General features: G+C 45.5%; 1 protein-coding gene across 7 annotated transcripts in view; it reads left to right on the plus strand.

The window, feature by feature from the left end:
- Nucleotides 1-16,025, plus strand: part of hdlbpb (high density lipoprotein binding protein b) — a 118,804-nt gene that overhangs the window by 89,096 nt on the left and 13,683 nt on the right. For all 7 annotated transcript variants that reach the window (XM_048524155.2, XM_048524153.1, XM_048524154.2 and 4 more), the window contains 5 exons: nt 1,311-1,532; nt 3,674-3,892; nt 7,021-7,159; nt 15,153-15,289; nt 15,818-15,922. In XM_048524155.2, coding sequence (XP_048380112.1) covers nt 1,311-1,532; nt 3,674-3,892; nt 7,021-7,159; nt 15,153-15,289; nt 15,818-15,922 — 822 coding nt within the window. The remainder of the gene's footprint in view (nt 1-1,310; nt 1,533-3,673; nt 3,893-7,020; nt 7,160-15,152; nt 15,290-15,817; nt 15,923-16,025) is intronic.

Raw genomic sequence — 16,025 nt, forward strand, 5'->3', positions numbered from 1 at the left:
ACACAGGTCTAGTTATTCCTCCTCCCTTATTACCTTTCCAATCTTTCACCTGGATGAGTGCAGTTCCAACAATACTCATGAAGCTTGGGGAGGCGATTGCCTAGTGGTATCATCGCTGGATGGTTAGTCCAGAGACCCAGATAATGTTCTGGGGACCTGGGTTCAAATCCCACCACAGCAGATGGTGGAATTTGAATTCAATAAATATCTGTAATTAAGAATCTAATGGTGACTGTGAATCCATTGTCGATTGTTGGAAAAACCCATCTGGTTCGCTAATGCCATTTAGAGAAGGAAACTGCCGTCCTTACCTGATCTGGCCTACATGTGACTCCAGATCCACAGCAATGTGGTTGACTCTTAACTGTGCTCTGGGCAATTAGGGATGGGTAATAAGTACTGCCTAGCCAGCGATGCCCACATCCCATGAACGAATTTTTAAAAAAACACTAATCAAGACAAAGCAGCCCACTGGTTTGGTGCCACGTCCGCAAGCATCCACTCACTCCACCGTCCATGCTCAGTAGCAGCAGTGTGTACCATCTACAAGATGCACCGCAGAGATTCTCCAAAGGTCCTCAGACAGCACTTTCCAAACCCATGATACTCCCGTATAGAAGGACTAGGGTAGCAGATATATGTAACACCAGCCCCTTGCAAGTTCCTCTCTGTGCCACTCATCGTTCTGACTTGGAAATATATTGTACTTCCTTCAGTGTTGTAAATCCTGGAATTCCCCTGCTAATGGCATTGTGGACAGCACATGGACTATAGTAGTTCAAGAAGGCAGCTCACCATCACCTTCTGAAGTGCAGCTAGGGACAGGTGATAAATTCTGCTCACACCCCGCAAGCAAATACAACAAATATCAAGACTATATATTCACACTTGTCTCTCGGAACTCATCAAAAAGACTGATTAAAAGTGTATGGCTTCCGTAGTCTTATTAACAGGGGCGTACAGTAGATTGTGGAGAGGCTGCAAAGTAAAACAAAATGATACAGCACTGACCAAGGTCATTCAGCCCATTTTGTCTGTGTCACTTCTGTGGTAGAAGTTTACAATTAATCCTCCCGATGCCATCAGCAAGAGAGGTTTGAGATTAAATATAAACAGGAAGTGCTAGAGAAATCCAGCAGGTTCTGCAGCGAGAGAAACAGAATTCTGCTTCCTTGTCTCTACAGATGCTGCCAGACCTGCTATGTTTCCCTAGCACTTCTGTTTTGTCCTTGACATTTCCTGCATCTGTAGTTCTTCATTTTTATCCTGATTTCAAGTGGTCTGTTCTCGATTCCTTTCCCACCCTGCAGCAAATTAACAACTGTACTGTAGAGCTACACGCCAAACCGGAATACCACAAGTTTCTCATTGGAAGGGGTGGCGGTAACATCCGCAGGGTGAGGGACCGCACGGGAGCCCGCATCATCTTCCCAGCGGCAGACGATAGGGACCAGGAGCTAATCACCATTGTCGGGAAAGAAGAGGCAATAAAGCAGGCGCATAAAGAATTGGAGATTCTTATTAAGAACCTGGTGAGTTCCCTCTGTTAATTGCCCCCACCTCATTGCCAGGAAGGAAGTTGCATTGACGCTGCATTTTATATAATCTTAGGACATCCAAAAGCACCTAAGGGTATAGAGATGCACCGCATTAAAACAGACGCTTCAGTCCAGTTTGTCCATGCTGACCAGATAGCCTAAATTAATCCAGTCCCATTTGCCAGCATTTGGCCCACATCCCTCTAAACCCTTCCTATTCATGTTCCCATCCAGATGCCTCTTTAATGTCGTAATTGTACCAGCCTCCACCACTTCCTCTGGCAGCTCATTCCATACATGCACCACCCTCATAGCCCCTGGCTATTCAGCTTCTTCTTTTAGCTCAAACTCTTCCACCCTGGTAGCATCCTTGTAAATCTTTTCTGAACACTCTCAACTTTCACAACATCTTTACAATTCTCAATCTCAGTCAACATTTCGAGTTCAGCATGACATCTTCAGAACCTGACTCGAACCGTTAACTCTGCTTCTCACTTTACAGGTGCTACCAGACCTGTTGAGTTTCTCCAGCATTCTCTGTGTTTGTTTCAGATTTCCAGCATCCACATTGCTTGCTTTCAACTCAGTCTTCGTTAACTGTTTAAAGTAACACCAGACAAGTAGACTGCAATTGGTCAGGACATTACTATGGGGATGCTGGTGGGGTTGGCTGTCTCAATAAGCCTTTCATGTTGAATATAAATGCAGTGTGTCTACACATTTCATTTGCTTACAAAGAATAATGACCTCTGTGTGCATATATTCAAATGGCATGTGCAAATTAATCATCCTGCGAGCCTGAGTGATAATCTCAACCTGGTTTCCAGTACAGTTCCTAGTTCTGTCAGAATCATTTACTAAATGTTGTCAAACACCGGAACCATATCTGGTGTTGCAAATAATCTTCTGAGTTCCACTGCACAGCTTGGTCGAGCATGGTGCAGATGGTCAGAAGGATGTTTTTTCAGTACAGCTTGCCAAGCACTGGGACACATGGCCTACATAACTGGCATCACACTGCTGCTGAAACTGGTATACCACATTACTGACTTGTATGGTAAGCAAAACATATCTCTGGCTTGACAGCAGCATCCTGTTAGTGGAGAAGACAACTTGTGTATTTGTGGCGGCAGTGCAGTGAAACTTGAAAGGGTGCAAAAAGGATTTACAAGGATGTTGCCGGGTTTGGAGGGTTTGAGCTATAGGGAGAGGCTGAATAGGCTGGGACTATTTTCCCTGGAGCATTAGAAATTGAGGGGTGACTTTATAGAGGTTTATAAGTTCATGAGGGGCTGAAGAGCTGAGGTCTTTTTCCCAGGGTAGGGGAGTCCAAAACTAGAGAGCATAGGTTTAAGGTGAGAGGGGTACGATATAAAAGAGACCCTAAGGGGCGACCTTTTCTCTCAGAGAGTGGTGTGTGTATGGAATGAGCTGCCAGAGGAAGTGGTGGAGGCTGGTACGAAACAACATTCAAAGGGCATATGGATGTGTATATGAATAGGAAGGGTTCAGAGGAATATGGACCAAATGCTGGAAATTGGGACTAGATTAATTTAGGATATCTGGTCGACATGGACACTTTGGACCTAAGGGTCTGTTTCCATGCTCTACGACTCTCTGACTCTATGATTCTATCTCTGTGCCAATCATAGCCTAACCAATCAGCACTGTCTTCTCATACTGCATGGGTTGTTGGTTCCTTTTGAAAGTTGGTTTTCTTGTATTTCATCCTTAAAAGTGGAACACAAACACTGTAAACATCATGTCTCTTTTTAGCATTAGGTTCTGTCCCTACAAGTAATTATTTACATTTCTGTACAAGCAGAAAGATAGTGTTAGGCTGGGCAGCTTATTTTTTGGCAGACATGGACTTAAATTGGCCTCTGTTTACCACATGGGCAGAATTCTGTGTACCCCCTATGCTGGATATGCAGATGTGAGTGGAGAGAGCCCAGTAAAATTCCCCAGTGTAGCCTTTCCAACCAACCGTCCTGAGTTGCCCCAGTTTCACGTGAAGTGCTCAAGAGGCCTGTCCGCCCTGACACCAACATGAGGTCCTCCAAGTGGCTAAGGACTGTTTCCCACCCAGTCTCGGCCTTGAGCGGTTTCCTCATCCTGCAATTCTTTTCCCTCAGGACAATGTGATTGAAGACTTGATGATCGTGGACCCCAGATATCACCGGCACTTCGTGGCGCGCCGGGGGCAGGTGCTACGCGAGATTGCGGAGGAGTATGGCGGTGTGACGGTCAGCTTCCCCCGCACAGGGGTCCAGAGTGACCGAGTGGTGCTAAAAGGGGCAAAGGACTGTGTGGAGGCAGCTAAACGACGAATCCAGGAGATCATCGGAGACCTGGTAAGCAAACAGGAAAGGAAGAGAGATTCCCACAGAAACCGTTCTTTTTTACGAGCTTCATGGTGAGGTTCTGCCTGTTGGGACTCGGGTGCAAAGTCAAGATCCCACACACAGGGACCTGATATGTTATTGGTGGCAAACGCTGGCTGGAAGAACTCCCCCTCTTTCAGGTGGCACCTTGTGATCTGCTGTGCCCAGCAAAATGGGCAACTAGGGGATCAGTTTAACATCTGAAAGGTACCTCGGACAGCGCTGCAGCCCCTCGGTACTGCACGGGTGAGGGGGACTAGCACTTTTCCAGCCCCCCTGTCGGTGAGAGGGTGACACACTGACTTGGCAGAAACGTATCACTGAAGGACGCTGAACTAGAACTTAGGTAGTGGTTTTCAGGATTGAATAATCACAGTATATCCACGTTGCTTTTCCAGCATGGACATGATAGGCCAAATGGCCAGCTTCTGTGGTAACATGGTAGCTCAGTGGTCAGCACTGCTGCTACACAGTGCCAGAAACCTGAGTTTGATTCCAGCCTGAGGCAACTGTCTGCTTGGGGTGTGCACATTCTCCCCATGTCTACATGGGTTTCCTCCCACAGTCCAAAGATATGCAGGTTAGGGTGGATTGGCCGTGCTGACTCGTCCTGTAATGTTCAGAGCTGTGCAGGCTAGGTGGAGTAACTATGGGAAATGGGTGGTTATACAGTGGAGGAGTGGGTCTGGGTGGTGTGCCCTTTAGAGGGTAAGTGTGGATTCAAGTGACCTGCTTCCACACTGCAGGGATTCTGTGATTCTGTCTCACGATGACAATTTCTTCCTCACTATGACTATTTAATTCAAAGTTTGGTCCCTCACCTTCCAAGAGCATTTATTTACTCATGTTTTTGTATGGAATGTGGCACCACTAGTGGTGCTCGCATTTGTTGCCCATCTTTAATTGACCTTTCAGGGCAATTAAGAATTAACCACGTTGCCATGGGTCAGAGGTCACGCAAAGGCCGGACTGAATAAGGGCAGTTCATTTCCTGAATCCCTAAAGGACAATATTGAACCAAATGTATTTTTTATTAAAATTGATGATGGTCACATAGTCACTGTCAGTGAGACTGGCTCTTTAGTGATTACTTAATTGAATTTATCAACTGAATTAAATTTTTTAGCTGCCATTTTGAGATTTGAACCTGTGTCCTCAGAGCAATAGGCTGATCCTTTGGATTTCTTGCTGAGTGAATTATTCCTGAGCCTCATCCTTTTGATGCTGCCTCCCAGTAAAAACAGGAACTGATGTTGGCACATGCCATTCGACAGATTGAAAAAACAGTTGGGATCAGGTGCCAACTGCATGACCCTTCAGGTCAGGAGAGGATATCTTCACAACCAGGCCCAACAGGCAGCAAAGTGAGAAACACAGATGGCTGTGCCTGAAACCTTCATCACAGAAAGTTAACTGACAACAAATAAAATGTAACTGAATGGAAGGCAGGAGCTGAGATAGACGTTCAGCTGCTCCCCCATTCTGGATCATGATTTTTAAGGGGCATTTTTTAATGTGAGAGAAGAAAGATTTAAAAAGGACATGAGGGACACTTTTCTCCCCACACAGTGGTTCGTGTGTGGAGTGAACTTGCATAGGAAGTGTTGGATGCAGGTACAGGTTACAGTGTTTAAAAGACATCAATAAAGTACATGAATAGGAAATGTTTGGAGGGATATGGGCCAAGGGCCTGCACGTGGGACTAGTTTATTTTGGGATTATGGTCAACATAGACTGGTTGGACCAAAGGGTCTTTTTCCGTGCTGTCTGACTCTATGACTGTAACCTTTCTGACATTTTCCTGTGCCATCCCCTTTGCTGTCATTGTGTCTAGAAATCTGTTGTTCTCTGTCTTATCATTTAATAATGATCAAGCCTCCACAGCTGTCTGTGGTAGAGAATTCCAGTGATTCACCACACACTTTGAGTAAAGAAGCTTTTCCTCATCTCAAATAAACACGATATAAATTCCACTATACAAACTCCTACCCTAACTCACAACAAATTCCAGTCACCCCATCGCTGTTCTGTTTACTGATCCACATTGGTTTCTGCTGAACTACACCTCAATTTTAAAATTGTCGCCCTATTTCTCTTTCAAATTTCTTGTTGGCCTGGCTCCTTCCCTCACTGTAAGCTCCTCCAGTTCCACAATCCCCTCAGACTTCTGAGCTCTTCCAAATTCCAACCTATTACACAGGCCCGATTTTTCAGTCGCTCCATCCATGCCTTTGCTTGATTGATTCCGAAACTCTGGAATTCCCTTCCTAAACCTCTCCACATTTCTGTCTGGCTTCAGGTCACTCCTTGAAACCTGCGTCTTTTCGCAAGCATTTGGTCATCTGACCTCAAGTGGGTATATTTTGTTGGAAACACCTTGGGACTTCTACTACATTGCTGCTACACAAATGCATGTTGTTGTCGTTGCAAGTGTCATAGAGTCACACAGCATGGAAACAGACTCTTTAGTCCAACTTGTCCATGCCGACCAAGTTTCCCAAACTAAGCCTGCATTTGACCCATATCCTTCTAAACCTTTCCTATTCATGTACCTGTCCAAATGTTTTTTAAAGCTGTAACTGTACCTGCATCTATCACTTCGTCTGGAAGTTCATACCACATATCAACCACCCTCTGTGTGAAAAAGTTGTCCCACTTTCTCCTCTCACCTTAAAATTATGCTGTCTACTTTTCAAATACTCCACCCTGGGGAACAGACCTTGGCTATTCATTTTATCTATGCCTGTTGTGATTTTATAAACCTTTAAAAGGTCACCTTCAATCTCCTATGCTCCAGTGAAAACAGTCCCAGCTTATCCAGCCTTTCCTTATAACTCAAACCCTTCAGTCCCAGCAACATCCTGGTAATTTTTTTCTGCACCCTCTCCAATTTAATAATATCCTTCCAATAGCAGTGTGACCAGAATTTTACACAGTACCCCAGAAGCACCTTAACTGGATCCTGTAAAATTTAGAACTTGCCCTTCTAATGTAAGGAAACCTCATACTTCAACATATTGAGCCCATTGTATTTACAAGTACTCCTGTAAAACAACCCTTTTGTTTTTTTTAAACCCTTGGCTGTCTATATCTTTTAGGAAGCCCAGGTGACCCTGGAGTGCGTGATCCCACAGCGTTTTCATCGAGCGGTCATGGGACTGAAGGGCTCCAAGGTGCAGCAGATCACCAGGGACTATGACGTGCAGATCAAATTTCCTGAGCGGGATGAGAGTCAAGGTATAGTTCAGATGGATCAAGTAGTCTTCTGCAACCCATGAAATGAAGAGATCTCACATACACGATCTCATTCCTGAGTGTATCTCGCTCAAAGTACTTTTAGAACATAAACATTACAGCACAGTAGAGGCCGTTCGGCCCACGATATTGTGCTGACCTATTATCCTACTAAGATCAAACTACTTTGTATACCCTACATTACACTTTCATCCATGTGTCTATCCAAGAGTCACTTAAAAGTCTCTAAATTATCTGACTACACTATCACTGCCGGCAGCACATGCTGTGCACCTACCACTCTCTGTATAAAGAATCTACCTCTGACATCTCCCTTATACCTTCCTCCAAACACCTTAAAATTACGCTCCCTCATAATAGCTGTTTCCGCCCTAGGATAAAGTCTCTGCCTATCCACTCTGTCTATGTTTCTCACCATCTTATACAGCTGTATCATGTCGCCTCTCATCCTTCTTCACTCCAATGAAGAAGCCCGAGCTCCCTCAACCTTTCCTCATGAGACCTGCCCTGCAGCCAGGCTGCATGCTGGTAAATCTTCTTTGCACCCTCTCTAAAGCTTCTACATCATTCCTATAATGAGGCAACACAATACTCCAAATGTAGTCTCAACAGGGTTTTATAAAGATGCAGCATAACCTCGTGGCTCTTCAACTCAAATCCACTGCCAGTGAAAGCCAACACACCATACGCCTTCTTTACAACCCTATCAACTTGGGTAGCAGCTTTGAGGGATCTGTGGATGTGGATGCCAAGATCCCTCTGTTCCTCCACACTGCCAAGAATCGTGCCATTAACCCTGTATTCTGCATTCAAATTGAACCTTCCAAAGTGAATCACTTCACGCTTTTCTGTGTTGAATTCCATCTGCCACTTCTTTCCAGCTCTGCATTCTGTCATTGTCCCGTTGCAACCTACAACAGCGCTCCATGCTATCCACAACCCCACCAACCTTCGTATCATTGGCAAACTTACCAACCCACCCTTCCACTTCCTCACCCAAGTCATTTATAAAAATCACAAAGAGCAAACTTTTCTCAACTTTGAAAGTCTGTGTGCCAAGCAAAATGTTTTCCCTTATTTTTGTTTTTGTTATATGTGAGATGTGGACATGACTGGCTCGGCCAGCATTTAATACCCTACTCTAATTGCCGTGGAGGTGGGAATGGTGAGCCGTTTTCTTGATCTGCTGTAGTTCGCGTGGTGTAGACACCCACAGTGTGGTTAAGGAGGGCTTTTGACTCAGCAACAGTGAAGGAACAGTGATATAGTTCCAAGTCAGGATGAAGTGGGATTTAGAAAGGAACTTGCAGTGTTGTATGCATCTATTGCCATTGTCTTTCTGGGTTTTGGGGCTTGAGAGATTGGGATATGCTAACAAAGGAGCCTGGGTGAGTTACTGCAGTTTCCATATCTGCCATTGACCAGTGTTTGGTCAGCATTCTGTCATTGTACTTTCTGATGCTTTTTCTTATGGGTTCCTTTGTCCAAATTTTCGTGGACATTCACAGCAAAGAGGGAGGCCATTCACTCTCTACTACCCAAGCTAAACGGCATTTGCATCTTCTAATTTCATTTCTGAAGATAGATTGGAAAAGTTGGGATTGGTTCCCTTAGAGCCAAGAAGTCTAGGATAATGTTCTGGGCACAATGGTTCAAATGCCACCATGGCAGATGGTGAAATTTGAATTCAGTAAGAATCTGGAATAAAAAAAACTAGCCTACTGTCAATAAACTGGTCCACTGTCAATATATGTCCTGTAGGGAGGAAAATCTGCCCATGGTCTGGGCACAGTGGCTCAGTGGTTAGGACTGCTGCCTCACAGGGACCCAGGTTTGATTCCACTCTTATGTGACTGTCTGTGTGGAGTCTGCACATTCTCCCCGTGACTGCGTGGAATTCCTTTGGGTGCTCCGGTTTCCTTCCACAGCCCAGAGATGTGCAGGTTGGGGTGGATTGGCCATGTTAAATTACCCAAAGTGTCCAGGGATATGTAGGCTAGGTGGGTTAGCCATGGAAAATACAGGGTTACAGGGATGGGGTGAGACTGAATGGGATGCTCTCTGGAAGGTCAAGTGTGGACTTGATGGGCTGAATGGCCTGCTTCCACATTGTATGAATTCTGTGTAACTCCAGATTCACAGCGATGTGGTTGACTCTTGTCTGTCCTAGGGGCTCTGAATTGCAAGTCCATTGTCTCTACCACTACATGATTGCCCCTTCTGGGCAACTAGAGATGAAGCAATGAATCCTGGTGTATGGTGACATTGCTGTAGGTCTGGAGTTACAAATAGGCCAGACTGGGTAAAGACAGCACATCTCTGAAAGGATTTTAGTGAACTGGATGGGTTTTTATAGTGGTTTTAGCGAGCTAGCTTTTTATTCCCAATCTGTATTGATTTCAAACTTCACTGTCCACCATGCTGAATATCAAACCCCTATCCCAGAGTGTTAGCTCTGAGCTACTAGTCCAGTGACACTGCATCAACACTAATGCCTCCCCCTGCATTGTACTCAATGGTATAACAACACAGAACTGTGATGCTAGAGGTCTGACTGCTGCCGTTATCGGTGTTGGATTGAGGCATAAGTGTAGTTTGGGAGACTCTTACTCCTTCAAAGAGGACTGTCGGACCACTTACTTCCTGCTGTACAGACAGGGATGGCACATAGCATTTTAGCAGCCTCTCTGACGGTGGAGCCCTTTACTTCCAGCCTGCCCTGAAGTGACAGCCCACATTATATCTTTGGAGAAAGCTCTTGAACTCACGCCGTTGTCAGGTTAAAGCATGAGCATGGCCTACTGAGACAGGACTTGGCAGCTTAGCTGTGTTTGAGACCTAATGGAGCCTGTTTACGCTCCGTAAATAACCTCTGGCTGTGGCAATGGGACTGCTCTCTGGAGGTTGATTTTCCATGCGTTGGTGAGGAGATCAGCCTTATTTAGATGATAGATGTTCATTTAGCGGTTTCAGTAATTATGACACAGGGGACCAGGAATCCAAAGTCTGATACAGCGATGCTGTTGTAGTAAACCGAATGGCTTCACAGCAATGAAAGTGCCAAAGGATGGCAGTAAAATGGTAATTTGGTGGACTGACTGAAGGAGTAGATTTGGACATGTTGAAGAAAGGTTTAGAAAGAGAGACACGGAGACATTTAAACAGGTCTCGCATGTTTGATGACATGGAGGTGGAAAAGGATTCTTTTTACCCTTTTTTTCTACCAGGCTAGAATTTGTTGCCCATTCCTAATTGCCCTTGACCCCAGAACTGGTGAGGCTTTTTCACAGGGCAGTTCTAAGAGCCAGCTGTGGAGTCTGGAGTCACGTGTAGGCCAGACTGGGTGAGGATGGTCGATTTCGTTCCCAAGAGGATGTTGGTGGGTTTTTACAAATCTTTTGCTTGTCATTTATATAAGCGATTTGGACAATATAGGAGGCATGGTTATTAGAAGATTTGGGGATGACAGCTAAATTTGAGGTGCAGTGAACAGTGATGAAGGTTATCTCAAATTACAAAGAGAACTTGATCAATGAGTCACAGAGCTGCGCAGTGACAGATGGAGTTTAATTTGGATAAATGCAAGATATTGTATTTAAAGGCAGGACTTATACAATTAAAAGTAGGGCCTTGGTTAGTGTTGTAGAACTGAGAGACCTAGGAGTTCAAGTACATAATTCTTGGAAGTCTGCGTCACATGTAGAAAGGGTGGTGTAGAAGATGTTTAACACACTTACCCTCATCGCTTAGACCTTCGAGTGTGAGAGTTGAGACTTCATGTTGAGGTTGTACAAGACATTACTGAGACCTCCAGCTCTGGTTGCCCTTTTATGGGAAGGATATTATTAAGCTGGAGACAGTTCAGAAGAGATTTACCAGGATGTCCCTGGGATTGAAGGGTTTGAGTTATAAGGAGAGGCTGGACAGGCTGGGACTCTTTTCTCTGGAATGTAGGAGGTTGAGGGTAACCTTATAGAGATTTATAAAATCATGAGGGGTTTAAATAAGTGAATATCTTTTCTGTAAGGTGGGGGTTTCAAGACTGGGGGCATATTTTTAAGGTGAGAAGAGAAAGATCTAAAGGCATTGGGACAACTTTTTTACACAGAGAATGGCTGTGGAATGAACTTCCAGAGGAAGTGGTGGATGTGGGTACTGTAACATAGTTTAAAGGACATCCTAATGAGTTCACGAATAGGAGAGATTTGGAGGGATATGGGCCAAGCGCAGGCAGGTGGGATTAGTTTGGTTTGAGATTAGTGAGAGAATCCAGCACTAGAAGTTACCATTCAAAAATAACACATCACCTGCTTAAGAGGCACAATTTTTTTCTCCCAGAGGGCTGTGAATTTTTGGAATTCTCTCCTTGTAAAGCAGAGTTTTTGGCTATTTTTGAAGCAGAGTGGGTAGATTTTTGATCAACAAGGGGACGAAAAATTACTGGGGAGTGACCAGATCAGCTGGGATCTTGTTAAATGGCAGAACTAACTCAAGGGGTCAGGTGACCCACTCCTCCTCCTAACTCATATGTTTGTACAAGCTGGGGACTGTTCTCCTCAGGGAAGAGAAGGAAAGGAGATTTAATAGCATTATTCGGAATCATGAAGGTTCAGGACAGAGAATTTCAGGAAAAACTATTTCCATCGGTGAAAGGATCGAACCAGAGAGCACAAATTTAAAATAATTGGCAAAAGAAACAGAGGTGACGCAAGGGAAATCATTTTTTGCAGTGAGTGGTTAACATTGGGAATGCATGGCCTGAGAGTGTAGTGGAAGGCAGTTCAATCAAGGCTTTATAAACATGGAGGTGGGTTACAATATAAAGAGAAAAGATTTGCAGGGCAAAGGAGGAGAGTTGCGACTTGCTGAGACCTTCTTGAAGAGAGTCAGCACAGACAGATGGGTCAGATGATTTGCATTCTTAACACAAAGATTGTTGGTGGGAGTTCTGGCCCAGATAGACACACAGCTGGGCCCAATGTTTCCTTGCAACGTGGGCACAGTTTCAAGGCCGAGAACTGTACATGTGTTTCTTGTTTTCCAGACGTGACTATTCCAGTTCCCTCCTGGCCATCTTCCTGTCTCCCCATCCTACATGTGTAGCATATCATCCTAAACTCTACTGTCCCTGCTCGGACTTACGCTAAATCATTACACCCTGTCCCAACCTAAACAGATTCTGTGTTGAAGCCTCAGTTTCAAAACTCTTAAATCTTGTTTTCGTAATGTCATTCTCTTACCCCCCCCCCAACCACACCCTCTCTCAGAGTTCCCATCTATACAGCCCCATAACACCCACACTCTCTGTGCTCCTCCAACTCTGACCTGTAGCACACCCTGGTTTCCATTGCTCTGACGCTGGTGGCAGTGCCTTTAACTACGTGGGCCCTGAGTTCTGGAATTCCCTTGCTAAACCCCTCTGCCTGTCTCTCTCTCCTCTGAGACGGCCCCTAAAACTTCAGTGATTGAGCAAGTGCCTTCCTATGTTAAAGGTGCTGTGTTAGTGCAAGTTGTCATTTATTAATCAAGAGCAGGATTTTAGCCTGTCCCTAGCCCAGCCTCCCTGGCTAAAATCAACCAGAGTGGAAGTTCCTTGCCTTGAACGTACTAACCTGCGGGTACAAAAGTAGTTCAAAGAACAACAAAAACAGAAATTGCTGGAGAAGCTCAACATGTCTGGCATGTGGAGGGAGAACAGAAGTTAATGTTTTGAGTCTGGTTCTGAAGCAGGGTCCCCTAACTCTGTTTTCTCTCCACAGATGCTGCCAGACCTGACTGAGTTTCTGCAGCAATTTCTGTTTTTGTTCCGGATCTTCGGCATCTGTAGTTGTTTGTTTTATTTTCATTAAAGAACCACAGAATCCCTATAGTGTGGAAGCAGACCATTTTCCCCATCGAGTCCACACTGCCCCTCCAAAGAGCTTCCTACCCAGACCCACTCCAGCTCTTTAACTTTGCATTTCCCATGGCTAACTCACCTGACTTGCACATCTTTGGGCTGAGGGGGCAAACTGGAGCTGCCCGTGGAAACCCATGCAGACACGAGGAAAATGTGCAAACTCCGCACAGTCGCTTGAGGGTGGAATCAAACCTGGGTCCCTCGTGCGCAAGGCAGCAGTACTAACCCCTCAGCCACCGTGCTGCCCCTCAGTATTTTGTTCAGGGACGTTGGAACGCAAAGTAGTGGAGGTGAGTTGCCAGTTATATCCAGGCCTGGCCTAGAGCCCATCTGAAACAACAGTTCAGCTCTGGCTGCCGCACTTCATGAAGGATGTATTGACTGTGCAGGGGTGGAATCACCAGAATGATACCTGGGGGAGTTGAAAGGGTATACTTTAAAGAGGACACGTTATGTAAATGTGGCCTGTGCTCAATCAAGCTTAATGGGTGGCCTGAGAGGTGCAAAGTGTTTGAAAAAGCGAGGAAGGATGAGAGGCTGCTTCCTGTGGCAGGGTGGGAGCCAGATCAAGGGGTTGGGGAGGTGTTGTGGGCTGGGCCTGCATATACTTAAATGTAGAGCTACGGCCATGTCTGGAAACACTCCTCCGCATGAAGGCTGCAGGAGATCTGGACCTTCTGGTCTTCAACAGGCTGCTGGAGGCAGTGATCCAGATGGAGTTTTCAAGGCTACAGTGTTAAGATTTTGTTTTTGGAAAACGTTTTAAGGGAATATAAATCCAAGGCAGAGAAATGGAGCTGATCAGCCATAATTGGAATTGAATGAAAAGAATACTGGCATTTACATAGAGCCCCCTTCAGGGGGACTGTGCATCTCAATGGGCTGTACAACTAATGATTAAATAGCCATTAATCTAGATAAATGTGGGGTGCTGCATTTAGGTAAGGCAAACTAGGACAGGACTTGTACACTATATGGTCCTGGGGGTGTTGCCCTTGACGTGCAGGTTCATAGTTCCAAAAGCAGAATCGGAGGTGGACAGGATGGTGAAGAAGGCGTTTGGTATACTTGCCTTTATTGGTTAATGCATTGAGTGTAGGAGTTAGGATGTCATGTTGCGGTCATTGGTGAGGCTATGTTTGGAATATTGCATTCAATTCTGGTCTCCCTGCTATAGGAAAGATGTTGTGGAACTTGAAGGGATTCAGAAAAGATTTACAAGGATGTTGCCAGGGATGGAGGGTTTGAGCTACAGGGAGAGGCTGAATAGGCTGGGGCTATTTTCCGTGGAGCTTCGGAGGCTGAGGGGTGACCTTATATGGGTTTATAAAATCAGGAGCGGCATGGACAGGGTGAATAGTAATGGTCTTTTCCTTGGGATAGGGGAGTCCAAAACTAGAAAGTATAGGTTTAAGGTGGGAGGGGAGAGAATTAAAAGGGACCTAAGGGGTCTTTTTCACGCAGAGGGTGGTGTGTGTATGGAATGAGCTGCCAGAGGAAGTGGTGGGTTCTGGTACAATTACAATATTTATAAGACATCTGGATGGGTACATGCACAGGAATGGTTTAGAGACATGTGGGCCAAATGCTGGCAAATGGAACTAGATTAATTTAGGATATCAGGTCAGCACGGACAAGTTAGATTATCCATACTGTACAATTCTATGAGTCTACAATTCAACGTTGAATAACTTTGGAAACAAAGCAGCCAATTTGCACATAGCATGATCCCACAAAAAGAAATGTGATAATGGCTAAATGGCCTGTTTTGTGAAGTTGCCTTGAGGTAAATATTGAGATGATACTGTGGGTTCTTTTGCATCTATCCCAGACTGACATGGTGCTTGGAAACACCTCAACTGAGCGACAGTGCATCCAACAGCGTAACACTCTTTCAGGCCAAAGCACCAGCCGTGATGTACATGCTCAACCCTAGGGTGGGACTTGAACCCGCAGCCTTGTAACTCAGAGGCAAGAGTCTCAATGTGCACTGAATGGAGGGTCAGTTTGGTCCTGCAATGCATAGCCCTCTGTGCGTGACCTTCTGACACATGCTGGTTTCTTGCCATTGGGCAGGTCTGGATCTGCACCCTCAGGAAAATGGGGACATGAACTCTGAACTCAGGGAGTCGGAGCACACTCCCAGGAAGTGCGATGTCATCATCATCTCAGGCCGGAAGGAGAAGTGCGAGGCGGCTCGTGAGGCGCTGCTGGTAGGTCAACCACGTATCTCTTAATGGTCCGCAGTTCAGTGTTAACGAGGTAACCTTTCCCAGCCTTGAAGCTGAGCGTTATCCTGGAGCGGCAGTCAGGCTGAGGAAACCTTAATCGTGACCTGTCTGATGCTTTAAGGCTGTAATGCAATTTCTGGGACCTCCCAGCAGGCATGCAGGCTGCTTAATGCCAGAGGTGGATTGACTATGCATAATACTTTTAAAAGGGAGACAGAGTCACCACCAGTGTAGCAGCACCTTCCCCTGTGTAGAGCTTTACTTTCTACCTAACCTGAAGCTGTACCTTACCTGGGAATGTTTGATGGGGACAGAGTAGAGGGAGATATAGTCTGTATCTAACTCTGTGTTGTACCTGTCCTGGGAACGATCAATGTCTCTAAGATAATGTGCTCTATCCTGCAGCACTGGGTCCCCCGATTTGCTGAGCATCAAACGAGTAAAAATAAATGTTATCTGAGTGCAGGAGGGTTGTGCAGATGAAACCTGACCCAGCTTTGTTGTTGCCAGGCCCACGTTCCGATTACTGTCGATGTGGAGGTTCCGTTTGATCTGCATCGGTACATCATCGGGCAGAAAGGCAGCGGCATTCGCAAAATGATGGAGGAGTACGAGGTAAGGATGGGGCAGTCAGGCTGAATGGCCTGTTTTGTGCTATAGATACTATGATACCCTGCATGATTGGGTTTCCTGATAGCAATGGGCCATCGTGCCTGTA

This window comes from Stegostoma tigrinum, chromosome 45 (assembly GCF_030684315.1).
Source record: "Stegostoma tigrinum isolate sSteTig4 chromosome 45, sSteTig4.hap1, whole genome shotgun sequence".
Classification (NCBI taxonomy): Eukaryota; Metazoa; Chordata; class Chondrichthyes; order Orectolobiformes; family Stegostomatidae; genus Stegostoma; species Stegostoma tigrinum.